The 18,247-nt window shown below is 41.6% G+C and overlaps 1 protein-coding gene across 1 annotated transcript; it reads left to right on the forward strand.

Annotated features, from left to right (window-relative positions):
* The first annotated feature begins 250 nt into the window (after window positions 1–250).
* rab42b (RAB42, member RAS oncogene family) lies at window positions 251–18,247 on the forward strand. Its single transcript, XM_071383486.1, has 2 exons — window positions 251–952; window positions 17,362–18,247. The coding sequence occupies exons 1-2, from the start codon at window positions 735–737 to the stop codon at window positions 17,801–17,803; spliced, it is 660 nt and encodes a 219-aa protein (XP_071239587.1). The 5' UTR covers window positions 251–734; the 3' UTR covers window positions 17,804–18,247.

An 18,247-nucleotide genomic window follows, 5' to 3' on the forward strand; every position in this document is an offset into this window, starting at 1 on the left:
TCCCTTTTTCAGAGGCTCAACTGTACCCATATACTGGGCTATGGGGGAGGTTACAATTCAATGTAAGTTTCCTGACAACTTGATATAAAATTAGTGCTTGCAACCCATGTCATATTCTTATTTAGTGAAACATAGTGTCAAATAGTGATAACAGGAAATACATGATTCAGGGCAGCATGCACCCTTTCCCTTCAGAGAGCTGCAACTCCCCTTTTCTCTCTTTCCATCTGCACACCCCTCCCTTTCCATTGGAGAGCCCTCCCTCTCACACTCGTGCACCTCTCCCTTTGTCAAGTATCAAGTTTAAACAGGCAAACTTTGGAAGTCCCCACCCCTACCAAACACTCATACACACATGCACATGCTTGTACAATATCAGTCAAGATCTACATGAAGGAGGACGGCAGCATAACAACTTAAGAACTCTGGGATGGACATTCTTACACAGGTGCTTTCACTGAGGATTTGAGGAGCAAGCACACACACTGAACCAAACACTTTCGCAGCAGGGGATCAACAATGTAAGGGTGTTTCCTGGCTGCTGACACTACGGACAGAGACTGTTCTATGTGGGAGCCGTGAGAAGTGCGTCTCGCACTATTTCTCCTCAGAGGGAGCGTCGAGGAACCAGCTCCAGCTTGTCAAAACCCTATCAGCCTCTGGCTTCCTGTGGGGAATCCCTCCATATCTCCCTCCATCTGCCCTATCCCTCTCTACAGTCCCCAGCAGCTGCTATGGACCTGACTCTGTGGCAGTACCAGTTCAGGATCATCATGTTAGGGGACTCGACAGTGGGCAAGTCGTCCCTGCTGAAGCGTTACACGGAGGAGATGTTTCTGGACTGCGTCAACCAGACGGTAGGGGTGGACTTCTACGTGCACTTCCTGGAAGTGGAGCCTGGCGTTAGGGTCAAACTGCAGTTCTGGGACACAGCAGGCCAGGAGAGGTTCAGGTAAAGAACAGTACTGTGATGTATTACCACAACAACACATTCATTCAGCCTACAACATCACTCCGTTCTCTAATGTTTGCTATTCATTTACTAATCCACCACCCTGCTACTTTTCTGACTTGAGGGACCTGCTTTCTACTCCATGGCATAAATCCTGTAAATACATGATTACCATAGACCCAAGCCACTGCCTATTCACCCCACTATCATCCAGAAGGTGAGGTCAGTACAGGTGCATCAAAGCTGGGACCATCCGACTGAAAAACAGCCATCACTAGCACATTAGAGGTTGCTGCCTATAGGCATAGACTAGGAATCCCTGCCCACTTTAAGGAATGAAACACTATAGTCACTTTAATAATGTTTACATATCTGGCATTACTCATCTCATATGTATATACTGTATTCTATATTCTACGGTATCTTAGTCACTTAATGTTTACATATCTGGCATTACTCATCTCATATGTATATACTATTTTTCTATACTATTCTACTGTATCTTAGTCTGTTCCGCTCTGACATCGATCGTCCATATATGTATATAGTCTAAATTCATTTCTACTTAGATTTGTGTGTATTGGCTATATGTTGTGTAATTTGTTAGATATTACTGCACTGTCAGAGCTAGAAGCACAAGCATTTCGCTACACCTGCAATAACATCTGCTAATCACGTGTATGTGACCAATACAATTTGATTTGATTTTAATGCTATGATCTGCACCAACTGGGTATTTTACAGAGGCTTAGGGGGATAGGATTGTTCCCATAAAAGGACAATTCTTACTAGTAAGAACTAACCATATTGACAACAGGAAATACAAGGCTTGCCTTGATATGGGGCAGAATGCACCCTTCCCTTCAGAGAGATGCAACTTCCCCTCTCTATTTCCCTTCTCTGCACACCGCTACAATGTTCATGCAAATGCAATACCCTGATAAAGTACCTGCTCTTTGATTTGGGTATTTTCCACAATAGGAGTATTCATCAGTCTTTGTCTAAAGGAAAATCCAACAAATACAATATAACCTATATGGGAGTAAGGTGCATCAGACCCGCCCTCCTTACAGAATGTAATGAACACCGGGTAGACACCCGTCTGCAGATACTGTAGATATGTAGGTAGGTTGCTGTATTCAATATGAATAAAATATTCACATCTGCTCTATTTCGTATTTCTAACTTTAATGCTATGAACATTCCAGCCCGGGTTAGGTCAATTCCAATTTCATTTGAAATGTTTAATTCAATTTGAGTCTTCACATTATGGCATTGGAATTTAATTGGAATTAGAATTCCGTTGGAATTGTAAATTGGAATTGAATAGTCTCTGAATTCAAAGGCTGACCTGGAAATTTAATTGAATGACATTTACAGGGAGTGAATTGAATTAGATTTGAATTTGTGGAATTAACTCAAACTGAATATGACCAAGATTGTGCTCACATGTGTTCTGATCATCCATCCAATCTTCTGTGACTCACCACAGCCAAACAAAATATTCCCTGTGAATCAATGGTTAGGAGTTTCTTTTAACTGTCACATACTTGCACATTTGACCGTAGTGCAAGCATTCCTTATAGTCTGGTTTATCATTATCTGTCTCCCTCTCTACCCCATGAGTTGATATTCAGTGTTGGGAAGTAATGAACTACATATAGTTCATCTAGGAATTTAACTACATTTTGCTGTAGTTTGGTGGCAGTTGAACTACATAAAAACCTTGGTAGTGTTTTCAATAGTTAACTTTTTTGTTGTTGCTATTTTAGAAGTGTAGCTAACTACACAATACTTTTTGGCAAAAATAAATATGGGTGAAGTAGGTAAGAATTGTCTTTTTGGCATCATACCTGCCTAATTGTCACTCGAAACAGTTTTTGTGTTTAATAGGCCAAGTTACACATTCTGTTAAAAGCCCAAAGCAGACGTTTTTATATCAATATCAAATACTTCTGTGTAACAATTAAGTATCTTACTGTAATAGACAGTAAGATAATTAAAAAATAGCTTTTTAGCAAAAAAACAGAAAACTAGCTGTTATTGGCAAATTTACTGCATGGTGATGTCACCATTGAAAGCCAAAACCCCCACTCATGCAAACCTGATGATTAGATGGTCCTGTGTAGATTGTATTTTCAACCAGCAGCTATCAGGAAATAACACTGATCGACTTTTACAGTTAGTTTCATCAGCTGGAAAAACTGAATTTTGGGACTGGGACTCAATGGATGTGATAATTTTTACTTTTTCAAAGTAACTTTAGTTAAATCAATTATATTTTTCTTAAGGGTAGCTTTAGTGAAGCTTAATTTCTTCCAGTGTGAAGTAATCGATAGCTTGGTAAACTATATTTTTAGAGTAGCTTCCCCAACACTGTTGATATTATTCAGTGACGAAAAGGAAGCTGAAGATTTCATTTATTTCCATTTGCAAGAGTGAGAGAAACAATCTGCTTAATCCTCTCTGTGGGGGGGGGTGTACAACGGTAGACCCCTTAAGGCATTCCATTTGCATAATTCAAAACCCGTCCCTCTGTAAAAAACCTGGCCCATGTTACATATGGTGGTAGTTTTTGCCTCGTTACACATGGTGGTAGATTTTGCCTCGTTTTTTTGGCTTGCTCCTCAAGAAATGCTGGCGGCCATGACAGAAGACAAATGTGAGTTGGCTTGGGGGTGTGGTTGATGTGGGTGTTAATTGGGTGTGTCCTTGCAACCACCAAGACACACCCATCTATCAGTACCTTGCCCTCAGCTGTTTCCCCCCACTCAAAGTTGATCAATAACTACAGGCAGATGTCTGGTGAGATGCCGGAGGAAACTTTGAATAGGTCAATAGCCTACCGAGAAATATGAGAATAATGCAATTGCTGAATTTATGTAGATATTCTAAACTAAGTGTTTTGATAACTTGCAAATGTAGTAACAGGTCCATGTAGAATAAACAAGCCTTCACATAATACCATAGAATCAGTGTTCTGCTAATATAACAATGTTCACCTTTCATCACTCTTTGTCATTCCCAGCAGATACAGATACTGTGCCTATCAACATTTTGTCTGGTGGTAATGGGGCTACCTTGGTAAACATGTCAGAGTGGTCATACCTTCCTATATGGTGTCCTGTATACACCAGGAGATACCTGATCCTGGTGCAGAATACACTGGGCTTCTCCCTCCCCATATTGTCTGATACTATTCAATTCAACAATAAAAAAAGACAACGAGTAAAAGTTGTCTAGTAAAATGTTCATGCTGTGTCAGGTATCAAGCCTGTCTGTCATTCATATTGCAAGTATCCATGAGCTGGCTCCATACATGTTTCTGTGAACACATACACACATAGTCACCAATGGAAGTTAGGATAGGTAATAGGTAACAAACAGGTACTACTGTGCATTCGGAAAGTATTCAGACCCCTTGACTTTTTCCACATTTTATGTTACAGCCTTATTTTAAAATGGACTAAATACATGTTTTTCTTCATCAATCTGCAGACAATACCCCATAATGACAAAGCGAAAACATGTTTTTTGAATTACCTTATTTAAATAACTATTCAGACCCTTTGATATGAGACTCGAAATTGAGCTCAGGTGCATCCTGTTTCCATTGATCATTTGACCACAGGCCACACTGAGTAATCCGGGGGAGAAGGGCCTTGGTCAGGGAGGTGACCAAGAACCGGATGGTCACTCTGACAGAGCTCCAGAGTTCCTCTGTGGAGATGAGAGAACCTTTGAGAAGGACAACCATCTCTGCAGCACTCCATCAATCAGGCCTTCATGGTAGAGTGGCCAGACGGAAGCCACTCAGCGGCAGGGAATGGGAGACTAGTCAGGATAGAGGGAAAGATGAACGGAGCAAAATACAGGGAGATCCTAGATGAAAACCTGCTCCAGAGTGATCAGGATCTCCGACTGGGTCGAAGGTTCACCTTCCAACAGGACAATGACACAGCCAAGACAACGTAAGAGTGGCTTCGGGACAAGTCTCTGAATGTCCTTGAGTGACCCAGCCAGACTTGAACCCGATCTAACATCTCTGGAGACTGTGCAGCGACGCTCCCCATCCAACCTGACAGAACTTGAGAGGATCTGCAGAGAAGAATGGGATAAACTCCCCAAATACAGGTGTGCCTAGCTTGTACCCAACAAGACTTGAGGCTGTAATCGCTGAAAAAGGTGCTTCAACAAAGAACTGAGTAAAGGGTCTGAGTACTTACAGTGGGGCAAAAAAGTATTTAGTCAGCCACCAATTGTGCAAGTTCTCCCACTTAAAAAGATGAGAGAGGCCTGTAATTTTCATCATAGGTACACTTCAACTATGACAGACAAAATGAGTAAAAAAAATCCAGAAAATCACATTGTAGGATTTTTTATGAATTTATTTGCAAATTATGGTGGGAAATAAGTATTTGGTCAATAACAAAAGTTTATCTCAATACTTTGTTATATACCCTTTGTTGGCAATGACAGAGGTCAAACGTTTTCTGTAAGTCTTCACAAGGTTTTCACACACTGTTGCTGGTATTTTGGCCCATCCCTCCATGCAGATCTCCTCTAGAGCAGTGATGTTTTGGGGCTGTTGCTGGGCAACACGGACTTTCAACTCCCTCCAAAGATTTTCTATGGGGTTGAGATCTGGAGACTGGCTAGGCCACTCCAGGACCTTGAAATGCTTCTTACGAAGCCACTCCTTCGTTGCCCGGGCGGTGTGTTTGGGATCATTGTCATGCTGAAAGACCCAGCCACGTTTCATCTTCAATGCCCTTGCTGATGGAAGGAGGTTTTCACTCAAAATCTCACGATACATGGCCCCATTCATTCTTTCCTTTACACGGATCAGTCGTCCTGGTCCCTTTGCAGAAAAACAGCCCCAAAGCATGATGTTTCCACCCCCATGCTTCACAGTAGGTATGGTGTTCTTTGGATGCAACTCAGCATTCTTTGTCCTCCAAACACGACGAGTTGAGTTTTTACCAAAAAGTTCTATTTTGGTTTCATCTGACCATATGACATTCTCCCAATCTTCTTCTGGATCATCCAAATGCTCTCTAGCAAACTTCAGACGGGCCTGGACATGTACTGGCTTAAGCAGGGGGACACTGGCACTGCGGGATTTGAGTCCCTGGCGGCGTAGTGTGTTACTGATGGTAGGCTTTGTTACTTTGGTCCCAGCTCTCTGCAGGTCATTCACTAGGTCCCCCCGTGTGGTTCTGGGATTTTTGCTCACCGTTCTTGTGATCATTTTGACTCCACGGGGTGAGATCTTGCGTGGAGCCCCAGATCGAGGGAGATTATCAGTGGTCTTGTATGTCTTCCATTTCCTAATAATTGCTCCCACAGTTGATTTCTTCAAACCAAGCTGCTTACATATTGCAGATTCAGTCTTCCCAGCCTGGTGCAGGTCTACAATTTTGTTTCTGGTGTCCTTTGACAGCTCTTTGGTCTTGGCCATAGTGGAGTTTGGAGTGTGACTGTTTGAGGTTGTGGACAGGGGTCTTTTATACTGATAACAAGTTCAAACAGGTGCCATTAATACAGGTAACGAGTGGAGGACAGAGGAGCCTCTTAAAGAAGAAGTTACAGGTCTGTGAGAGCCAGAAATCCTGCTTGTTTGTAGGTGACCAAATACTTATTTTCCACCATAATTTGCAAATAAATTCATAAAAAATCCTACAATGTGATTTTCAGGATTTTTTTTCTTCTCATTTTGTCTGTCATAGTTGAAGTGTACCTATGATGAAAATTACAGGCCTCTCTCATCTTTTTAAGTGGGAGAACTTGCACAATTGGTGGCTGACTAAATACTTTTTTGCCCCACTGTATGTAAATGTGATATTTTTACATTTGCAAACATTTCTAAAAACCTTATTTTGCCTTGTCATTATGGGGTATTGTGTGTAGATTGATGAGGAAAAACAATTGAATCAGTTTTAGAATAAGGCTGTAACGTAAGAAAATGTGGGAAAAGTCGAGGGGTCTGAATACTTTCCAATGCACTGTATAACCAAGTTTCCATCCAAACTTTTTATGCGAGTAAAATACAAAAAATGCTACGACAGTGCTACCAAGGAGCACGAGTACAGGACATCACAAAGCTTCTATCGACTGTTTTACGACAGATGCCGGGAGCTGACACTGCCGTAGTCCATGTGGGGTCAAACTACATCAGGAGGGCTAGCTCAGAACATCTGAACATGGATTTTAAAGAACTGATTTTAGCATTAAAAGACTCGCCAAAAAAACGGCCAATCATTTCAGGTTAATTTCAGGTCCAGTACCATCGTTGGGTGGGAAAGATTCAGCAGGCTACTGGCATTATACATCTGGCTAAAAGATTATTGTAGCTCTGCTGGAGTCACTTTTATAGATAACTTTGACACCTTCTGGAAACAGAAAATATTCTACAGGAATGATGGAGTCCATCGAAATCATCTTGGCTCTTGGACTCTGTCCATGTATTTCAAGGCTAAGTTGAAATAACGACTTATTAATGACACAAGACCAGCTCAGTTAATCCCTACCATTGTGACAATGAGTCGTCATAATGCTGCATCAAATGTACATTATCCTAGGGTTGTTGGCAGACACAATGTAAGTAACTTAATGTATGTCCCCCTAATTGCCCTGAATACCTCTGTTGATCCTACAGCTATTGTATGCAGTAATCATGAGCCTATGAACCAGAGTTACACTGTTAACACTGAGGCGGTGTGCCCTAGTAAGAAGACCACTTTGTGCAGCTCACCCTGCACTATCAGCTCCAATATAAGTAACACGAGCAAGTCTACTTCTGATAAGTTTCCCAGTAAAGCATTAAAAACAATCAAGATAAAATAGCCCATATTAACATGCAGCCTGAGAAACAAGGTCCATGAAGTCAATAACTTGCTTGTAACAGATGACATTCATATTATATCTCTGAAACTCACTTCGATAATGCCTTTGATGATACAGTGGTAGCAATACATGGTTATAACATTTACCGAACAGACAGAAATGCCAACGGGGGCGGTGTTTGCGGTCTATATAAAGCACCACATTCCTGTAAAGCTTAGAGACGATCTAATGTTAAATACTGATAAAGTACACGTTCATCTGCCTCACCTAAAGCCCATTATTGTGGGAAGCTGCTATAGACCAACAAGTGCTAACAGTCAGTATCTAGATAATATGCTTGATAATGTATGTGATATCAACAGAGAAGTATATTTTCTGGGTTTAAATATTTAAGATTTAAATATTGACTGGCTCTCAACAGCTGCCCACTGAAAAAAAAACTTCAAACTGTAACCAGTGCCTGCAACCTGGTTCAGGTTGTTAGTCAACCTACCAGGGTATTTACAAACAGCACAGGAATGAAATCATCAACATGTATTTATCACATCTTTACTAATGCTGCAGAAATTTGCTTTAAATCAGTATCCAAATCCATAGGATGTAGTGATCATAATATAATAGCCATATCTAGGAAAACCAAAGTCCCAAAGGCTGGGCCTAATATAGTGTATAAGAGGTCATACAATAAGTTTTGTAATGATTCATATGTTGATGATATAAAGAATAATTGCTGGTCTGTGGTTTGTATTGAGGAGCAACCAGAGGCCGCACTTGACACATTTATGAAATTGCTTATTCCGGTTACTAATAAGCATGCACCCATTAAGGAAATGCCTGTACAAACAGTTAAATCCCTGTGGATTGATGAGGAATTAAGAAATTGTATGGTTGAGAGGGATGAGGCAAAAGGTATGGCAAATATATCTGGCAGCCCAACTGATTGGCAAATGTATTGCAAATCATGTGACTAAGCTAAATAAAAACTAAAATAAAATACACTATGAAACAAAGATAAATTATATAAAGAATGATAGTAAAAAGCTTTGGAGCACCTTAAATGACATTTTGGGGAAAAAAGACAAAAAGCCAACTCAACCATTATTCATTGAATCAGATGGCTCATTTATTACAAAACCCACTGATATGGCCAACTACTTTAATGACTTTTTCATTGGCAAGACAAGCAAACTTAGGGATGACATGTCAGCAACACACGCTGACACTACACATCCAAGTATATCTGACCAAATTATGAAAGAGAAGAATTGTACTTTTGAATTCCATAAAGTCAGTGTGGAAGAGGTGAAAAAATGATTGCTGTCTATCAACAATGACAAGCCACCGGGGTCTGATAATCTGGATGGAAAATGACTGAGGATAATAGTGGACGATATTGCCACTCCTATTTGCCACATCTTAAATTTAAGCCTTCTAGAAAGTGTGTGCCCTCAGGCCTAGAGGGAAGCTGAAGTCATTCCGCTACCCAAGAATAGTAAAGCCCCCTTTACTGGCTCAAATAGCCGACCAATCAGCCTGTTACCAACCCTTGTGTTCGACCAGATACAATGCTATTTCACAGTAAACAAATTGACAACAGACTTTCAGCACGCATATAGGGAAGGACACTCAACAAGCACAGCACTGACACAAATGACTGATGATTGGCTGAGATAAATTTATGATACAAATTATTGTGGGGGCTGTCTTGTTAGACTTCAGTGCAACTTTTCACATTATCGATCATAGTCTACTGCTGGAAAAATGTATGTGTTATGGATTTACACCCCCTGCTATAATATGGATAAAGAATGACTTGTCTAACAGAACATGGAGGGTGTTCTTTAATGGAAGCCACTCAAACATAATCCAGGTAGAAGCAAGAATTCCCAGGGTAGCTGTTTAGGCCCCTTGCTTTTTTCAATCTTTACTAACGACATGTCACTGGCTTTGACTAAGGCCAGTGTGTCTATGTATGCGGATGACTCAACACTATACACATCAGCTACTACAGCGACTGAAATGACTACAACACTTAACAAAGAGTGGCAGTTAGTTTCGGAATGGGTAGCAAGGAAGGAGTTATTCCTAAATATTTCCTAAACTAAAAGTATTGTATTTGGGACAAATCATTCACTAAACCCTAAACCTCAACTACACCTAGTAATGAATAATGTGGAAATTGACCAAGTTTAGGTGACTAAACTGCTTTGAGTAACTCTGGATTGTAATCTGTCATGGTCAAAACATATTGATACAACAGTAGCTAAAATGGGGAGAAGTATGTCTATAATAAGGCACTGCTCTGCATTCTTAACAACACTATCAACAAAGCAGGTCCTACAGGCCCTGGTTTTGTCGCACCTAGACTACTGTTCAGTAGTGTGGTCAGGTGCCACAAAGAGGGACTTGGGAAAATTGCAGTTGGCTCAGAACAGGGCAGCACGTCTGGCCCTTAAAAGTACACGGAGAGCTAACATTAATGACATGCATATCAATCTCTCATGGCTCAAAGTGGAAGAGCGATTGACTTCCTCATTACTTGTTTTTGTAAGAGGTGTTGACAAGCTGAATGTGCCGAGCTGTCTGTTTAAAATACAAGCACACAGCTCAGACACCCATGCATACCCCACAAGACATGCCACTAGAGGTCTCCTCACAGTCCCCAAGTCCAGAGCAGACTATGGGAGGCGCACATCACTACATAGAACCATGACTACATGGAACTCTATTCCACTTCAGGTAACTGATCCAGGCTGTATCACAACCCGGCCTTGATTTGGAGTCACATAGGGCGGTGAACAATTGGCCCAGCATTGCCCGGGTTTGGCCGGTGCAGGCCGTCATTGTAAAAAATAATTTGTTCTTACATGACTTGCCTAGTAAAACAAAGGTTACATTTAAAAAATGTAAAACTGATGCAAGCAGTAGAATCAGATTTTAAAAAACAGGTAAAACTACACCTTATGGAACAGCAGGGACTGTGAAGCAACACAAACACAAGCACAGACACATGCATACACACACACGATAACATACGCACTATAGACACATGTACACATGGATTTTGCATTGTAGATATGTGGTAGTGGAGTATGGCCCTGAGGGCACACACTTAGTGTGTTGGGAATTCTGCAATGAATATATTGTAATGTTTTTAAAATGGTGTAACTGCCTTCATTTTGCCGGACCCCAGGAAGACTGCCTTGGTAGCATTACTGCATTCACCTTTCTATTTCACTTCAGATATCTGGCTAGCGATTATAGTGATAATGCTAGCGATGATAGTGATAATGATTATCAAAATATACATAACCAGCAGTCTATGGTCTAGCTATCAGTACACTCACCACCTATTCAGCGTGATAGGGTCCTTCGGCAGGGCATGCTGGCACTTTTGCAGGGCATGCATAGTTGGTCAATCCATATAGGGCTTTTCGGTATCAAATGGCTGTAATCCTATGAACACGTTGGGGGTGATGTAACAACAGAGGCCTATTCAATGGGGGGGTTCATTTATCTGCCCCGGATTACCCTGGTAGGAGGAGTTTGAACAGGGTGAAAAGCTGTGGAACTGTGCTGCCTCCCAGGTGTGAGCCAGGTGCCCCGCTCTGGTAAATGGTGAAGTCGGCTCAAAACAAAAGTGAAGTAATCAATCACGTTGAGTGATTAAGTAGGATCCTCTGTTTTCACAAGCGAAAGTGATTGCTTTTTATAAAGATGCTGGTAACACTTGACACTCAGCATCATAACATGTTATGACACAGTCATAACCATGACATAATATGTCATAACAGCTCACATAACTTGTTATAACCGGTCATAATATGGTCATAACACTGTCATGACACATGTATTTAGATCTGTTGTGACATACAGTATATTGTGTTATTTTATGGCTGGTTTTGAGCGAGAGTTTCAAAACCCACAAAACCTACCACACACGGCAAAACATTCTATTACACCATAAACAAGTAGGCTATGTTATATAACATTTTCTGAAATTGACCATATTGAATTATCATTGTAATTGTGCACACATTGATGTCAGACATGTACCTACCCCAATGCTTGTTTTCTGATGACTGGGATGAATGCAGGAGCAGATTTCAGGAGCAGGGCAAGACACCCTCTTTTTGACTGATGACTAACATAAGGGCATGTACGTGATAGGGCTGTCTGGCTTATATGATTATGATGGTCATAATGCTTCTTGACAGTGCCATAAAGTGTATTTTCTTAGTCCAATTGAAGTGACACAGGATGGTCATAATGCTTTATGATGTGTGAAAGTGTATTTTCTACAAGTTATGTAAAATATGATGGGACAAAAACATGACTGTAAAGAATTCATTACAATAACAATTAAGAAACAAACTTTCAAACGCAAGGAAACTTCTTGGTAGGGAAAAAAACATTTGAATAAATGTGGGTTTTAACACTCTTATGTAGGTTTCATAACCAGCCATAAAATAACTTAATATATATCACAACAGGTGTAAATATATGAGTCATGACAGTGTTATGACCATGTTATGACAAGTAATGTCAGCTGTTTTGACATATGATAGGGTTATGACCGTGTTATGGAACCGGGTTTCAAGTAAAGTGTTACCAAAATGCTTTATCTGCCTTCCCAATGAAAACTAGTTTGAAAATTCAAAACTTTATTTTATGGAAAAGAGATGCTGTATGTTTCTGGACGATGCACCTAGCTGCCTTGTTGACAACATGACCGAGCAGCGCAGATTACTGTCTTGAGAAGGGCGCTCCTCCCCGCTTTTGCCCAATGACATGACGGGCCATTGCCCTATTCAACCAGAAAACATTAATGGAAGCCTCTCTAATGCAAATTTGGTTGAGTGTGGTGTACTGCAGGGCAGCCGGCTTGGACCATTATTGTTTTCTGTGTTTACTAATGACCTTCCACTGACCTGGAATAATATCCTCCTAGAGTCTGTTGACGCACCGGTGCGTCAATCTAAGTAACGTAATAAAAAAAATCCCATCAAAATCCTTCACTTTAACCTAGAGGTATCTGTTTTTTGCATGGGCTGCGTCTCGATCCACCGCATCCGCCTATGACGGCCTTCCGCATCAGCCGATCTACAGCAGTGTTTGTCAGATCATGAGACAACCCAAAAATCGGTCTTCTCACGAAAGCGTCTGTGGCATCCAACACTAATATGACCATGCTATGGAAAGATGAGACTCTCACAAACACAATGGTGGTCTCCGTTTTGTACTACGACCTCCTCGAGTGTAACAGGACTCATTTGAAGGTAACCGGTACTGGTTTTAAAAAATGAATGTGAGTATGGAGGTAGTTTAGACTCAGCACTATACACGTCGGCAGCAACAGTAAATTAAATAACTGACACCCTTAACATAGAGCTGCAGTCCATTTTAGAAAGGGTAACTAGCAATAGGCTGGTGTTAAATATCTCAAAAACTAAAAGCATAATTTTTGGGACAAAACATTCACTCAACCCTAAACCTCATCTGGATCTATTGTTGACTAATGCGGCTATTGAGCAAGTTGAAGAGACTAAAACGCTGGCTGTCACCCTAGATAGCAAGTTATCGTGGTCAAAACATATAAACTCAATGGTTACTAAAATGGGATGAGGTCTGTCCATAAGGCTTTCTTGATATCTCAGTCAACCAGACTCAGGCTCTAGTTTTGTTGCACCTGGTCTACTGTCCAATTGTGTGGTCAGGTGCAGCAAAGAAAGACATAGGCGAGTTGCAGTTGGTCCAAATCAGAGCAGCACATATTTCTCATGCATGTCATTGTGGTCCTGTATGGCTCAGTTGGTGGAGTATGGCTCTTGCACCGCCAGCGTTGTGGGTTCGATTTCCGGGGCAACCCATACGGAAAATGTATGCACGCATGACTGCAATTTGCGTCTGCTAAATGGAATATGTATTAGTATATATTATATACACTAGATGACCAAAAGTATGTGGACACCTGCTCGTGGAACATCTCATTCCAAAAGCATGGGTATTGATATGGAGTTGGTCCCCCCTTTGCTGCTATAATAGCCTCCTTTTTTCTGGGAAGGCTTTCCACTAGATGTTGGAATATTGCTGCGGGGACTTGCTTCCATTCAGCCACTAGTGCATTAGTGAGGTCGGGCACTAATGTTGGGTGATTAGGCATGGCTCGCAGTCGGCGTTCCAATTCATCCCAAAGGTGTTCGATGTTGTTGAGGTCAGGGCTCTGTGCAGGCCAGTCAAGTTCTTCCACACCAATCTCAAAAAAACATTTTTGTATGGACTTTGCTTTGTGCACGGGGGCATTGTCATGCTGAAACAGGAAAGGGCCTTCCCCAAACTGTTGTCACAAAGTTGGAAGCACAGAATCGTCTAGAATGTCATTGTATGCTGTAGTGTTAAGATTTCCCTTCCCTGGAACTAAGGAGCCTAGCCCGAACCATGAGAGACAGCCCAGACCATTATTCCTTCTCCACCAAACTTTACAGTTGGCACTATGCATTGGGGCAGGTAGCTTTCTACTAGCATCTGCCAAACCCAGAAATGTCAGTCGGACTGCCAGATGGTGAAGCATGATTCATCTCTCCAGAGAACGCATTTCCACTGCTCCAGAGTCCAATGGCGGCAAGCTTTACACCACTCCAGCCGACGCTTGGCATTGCGCACGGTGATCTTAGGCTTGTGTGCGGCTGCTCGGCCATGGAAACCCATTTCATGAAGCTCCCGCCAAAAGGTTATTGTGCTGATGTTGCTTCCAGAGGTAGTTTGGAACTCAGTAGTGAGTGTTGCATCCGAGGACAGCAGTTTTTTACGCGCTACGCACTTCAGCACTTGGCGGTCCCGTTCTGTGAGCTTGTGTGGCCTACCACTTCGCGGCCAAGCCGTTGTTGCTCCTGGACGTTTCCACTTCACAATAACAGAACTTACAGTTGACCGGGGCAGAAGTTTTACTAACTGACTTGTTGGAAAGGTGGCATCCTATGACGGTGTCACGTTGAACGTCATTGAGCTCTTCCGTAAGGCCTTTCTACTGCCAATGTTTGTCTATGGAGATTGCATGGCTGTGTGCTTGATTTTATACACCTGTCAGCAACGGGTGTGGCTGAAATAGCCGAATCCACTAATTTGAAGGGGTGTCCACATACTTTTGTATAAATGGGGTAAATTCGGGTTCCTGAGTTGCGCAACGGTCTAAGGCACTACATCTCAGTGCTAGAGGCATCACTACAGACACCCTGGTTTGAATCCAGGCAGTTTCACAATGGGCCGTGATTGGGAGTCCCATAGGGCGGCGCACAATTGGTGCAGCGTCTTCCAGGGTTGGCCGGAGTAGGTTGTTAATGTAAATAAGAATTTGTTCTTAACTGACTTGCTTAGTTAAATAAAAGTTAAAAAGAAAATATATATAATATCAATCTCTTCTGGCTCAAAGTTGAGGAGATATTGACTGCATCACTATTTGTCACAGTTCAGACATTCATTGGTATTACACAAGAGATGCAAACAGAGGTCTCTTCTAGAGGTCGACCAATTATGATTTTTCAACGGGTGATACCGATTTATTGGAGGACCAAAAAAAGCCGATACTGATTCATTGGCCGATTTTTATATATATATACAGTTGAAGTCGGAAGTTTACATACACTTAGGTTGGAGTCATTAAAACTCGCCTTTTCAACCATTCCACAAATGTATTGTTAACAAACTATAGTTTTGGCAAGTCGGTTAGAAAATCTACTTTGTGCATGACACAAGTCATTTTTCCAACAATTGTTTACAGACAGATTATTTCACTTATAATTCACTGTATCACCATTCCAGTGGGTCAGAAGTTTACATACACTAAGTTGACTGTGCCTTTAAACAGCTTAGGAAAATTTCAGAAAATTTTCTTTAGAAGCTTCTAATTTACATAATTTGAGTCAATTGGAGGTGTACCTGTGGATGTATTTCAAGGCCTACCTTCAAACTCAGTGCCTCTTTGCTTGACATCATGGGAAAATCAAAAGAAATCAGAAATGTTGTTTGACCTCGACAAGTCTGGTTCATCCTTGGGAGCAATTTCTAAACGCCTGAAGGTACCACGTTCATCTGTGTAAACAATAGTACGCAAGTATTAACACCATGGGACCACACAGCCGTCATACCGCTCAGGAAGGAGACGCATTATGTCTCCTAGAGATGAACATACTTTGGTGCGAAAAGTGCAAATCAATCACAGAACAACAGCAAAGGACCTTGTGAAGATGCTGGAGGAAACAGTTACAAAAGTATCTATATCCACAGTAAAACGAGTCCTATATCGACATAACCTGAAAGGCCGCTCAGAAAGGAAGAAGCCACTGCTCCAAAACCGCCATAAAAAAGCAAGACTACGGTTTGCAACTACACATGGGGACAAAGATCGTACTCTTTGGAGAAATGTCCTCTGGTCTGATGAAACAAAAATAGGACTGTTTGGCCATAATGACCACCGTTATGTTTGGAGGAAAAACTCCTGGACTTGCAAGGCTTGCAAGCCGAAGAACACCATCCCAAACGTGAAGCACGGGGGTGGCAGTATCATGTTGTGGGGGTGCTTTGCTGCAGGAGGGACTGGTGCACTTCACAAAATAGATGGCATTATGAGGGAGGAAAATTATGTGGATATATTGAAGCAACATCTCAAAACATCAGTCAGGAAGATAAAGCTTGGTCACAAAGGGGTCTTCCAAATGGACAATGACCTCAAGCATACTTCCAAAGTTGTGGCAAAATGGCTTAAGGACAACAAAGGGAATGTATTGGAGTGGCCATCACAAAGCCCTGACCTCAATCCTATAGAAAATCTGTGGGCAGAACTGAAAAAGCGTGTGCGAGCAAGGAGACCCACAAACCTGACTCAGTTACACCAGCTCTGTCAGGAGGAATGTGCCAAAATTCACCCAACTTATTGTGGGACGCTTGTGGAAGGCAAACCGAAACATTTGACCCAAGTAAACAATTTAAAGGCAATGCTACCAAATACTAATTGAGTGTATGTAAACTTCTGACCCACTGGGAATGTGACGAAAGAAATAAAAGCTGAAATAAATCATTCTCTCTACTATTATTCTGACATTTCACATTGTTAAAATAAAGTGGTGATCCTAACTGACCTACGACAGGGAATTTGTACTAGGATTAAATGTCAGGAATTGTGAAAAACTGAGTTTAAATGTATTTGGCTAAGGTATATGTAAACCTCCGACTTCAACTGTATATATATTTGTAATAAATGACAATTACAACAGCAATGCGTCTGACTACCTCTACTGAAACACTATTAGGGGTCGTTCAAAGAGGACGCCTATTCTGGTGAAACCTCCCTTCTTTTGCAGATGCAATAGACAGAGTTCCTCCATACATAGTCAACATTAGCCTAATTTAGATTAACATTTACCAATGTGTATGAGTTCATAGTAATTATCGCAATATATCTGCTGATCATTGATTCACATCCATAAATTGATTCCACTTTTTTTTTCTTTTTTTTTACAATTTACACAATTCCTTTCACTTTTTGATATGTTTTTCTTTTCTCTCAGGTCAGTGACTCGGTCCTACTTCCGTAACTCAGTGGGGGGCCTGCTGGTGTTTGACCTGACTAACCGTGCCTCCTTTGAGCATGTGCAGGAGTGGCACGCAGAGGTGTGTCAACATGTGCAGTCCCACACGGTGCTGTTTGTACTTGTGGGCCACAAGAATGACCGGGTGGCCCAGGGAGAGCGGGTGGTGGGCCATAACGAGGCTGAGAAACTGGCAGGCCAGCTGGGGATGCCCTACATCGAGGCGTCGGCTAAGACTGGTCAGTGTGTGACGGAGGCTTTCGAGCTGCTGACCCGCCGGGTGTACCAGGGCCTGCTGAGTGGGGAGGTGCAGCTACAAGAGGGCTGGGATGGGGTGAAGTGCTTGGCTCCACGTGCAACCTTAGTACAGCTAAACAATCCCAAAAACAACATATCCAACAACAGAAGGTGCTGTTCCTGAGTTGGGTCTTTGGACTTGTGCTGTATTGTCATGTATGCCATGTCACAATGCCTCTCTTGAAAAACTGACTGCCATCTTGGATAAAAGATCATAAAATAATCTTGACTTGAGGCTCTTCACCGGATGAGAATAAGTTTTACAAGATGGGCATTACCTATTGTGACAATTTGTCAGAACATGGAAATAGACATAACACATGTAAAATACTTGCAAGTGTGTGTACAGGGACTTTTCTGAAGGAGGTCATTAGTTTGTCCTCCAGAATCGAGAAACAAATACAGTGGTATTACAGTTACGTAAATCTAGTCAAATCTCTTTACCCTGAATAGTGATATACTGATGTAATCCATTTATGTTGAAAGTGAACTCCGAAATACTCATGTTCGTTCTCATTTGTCGGAACCTTGACTTAACAGTGAAATAAACACACAAATCAAATGCCAA

The sequence above is a fragment of the Salvelinus alpinus genome, chromosome 35 (assembly GCF_045679555.1).
Source record: "Salvelinus alpinus chromosome 35, SLU_Salpinus.1, whole genome shotgun sequence".
NCBI lineage: Eukaryota > Metazoa > Chordata > Actinopteri > Salmoniformes > Salmonidae > Salvelinus > Salvelinus alpinus.

What these genes read in the sequence shown, in the direction of transcription:
- rab42b (XM_071383486.1), top strand. Translation starts at nt 735, where the DNA reads ATGGACCTGACTCTGTGGCAGTACCAGTTCAGGATCATCATGTTAGGG. An exon ending in GCAGGCCAGGAGAGGTTCAG is followed by an intron (nt 953 to 17,361) that starts GTAAAGAACAGT and finishes CTTTTCTCTCAG; the next exon opens with GTCAGTGACTCGGTCCTACT.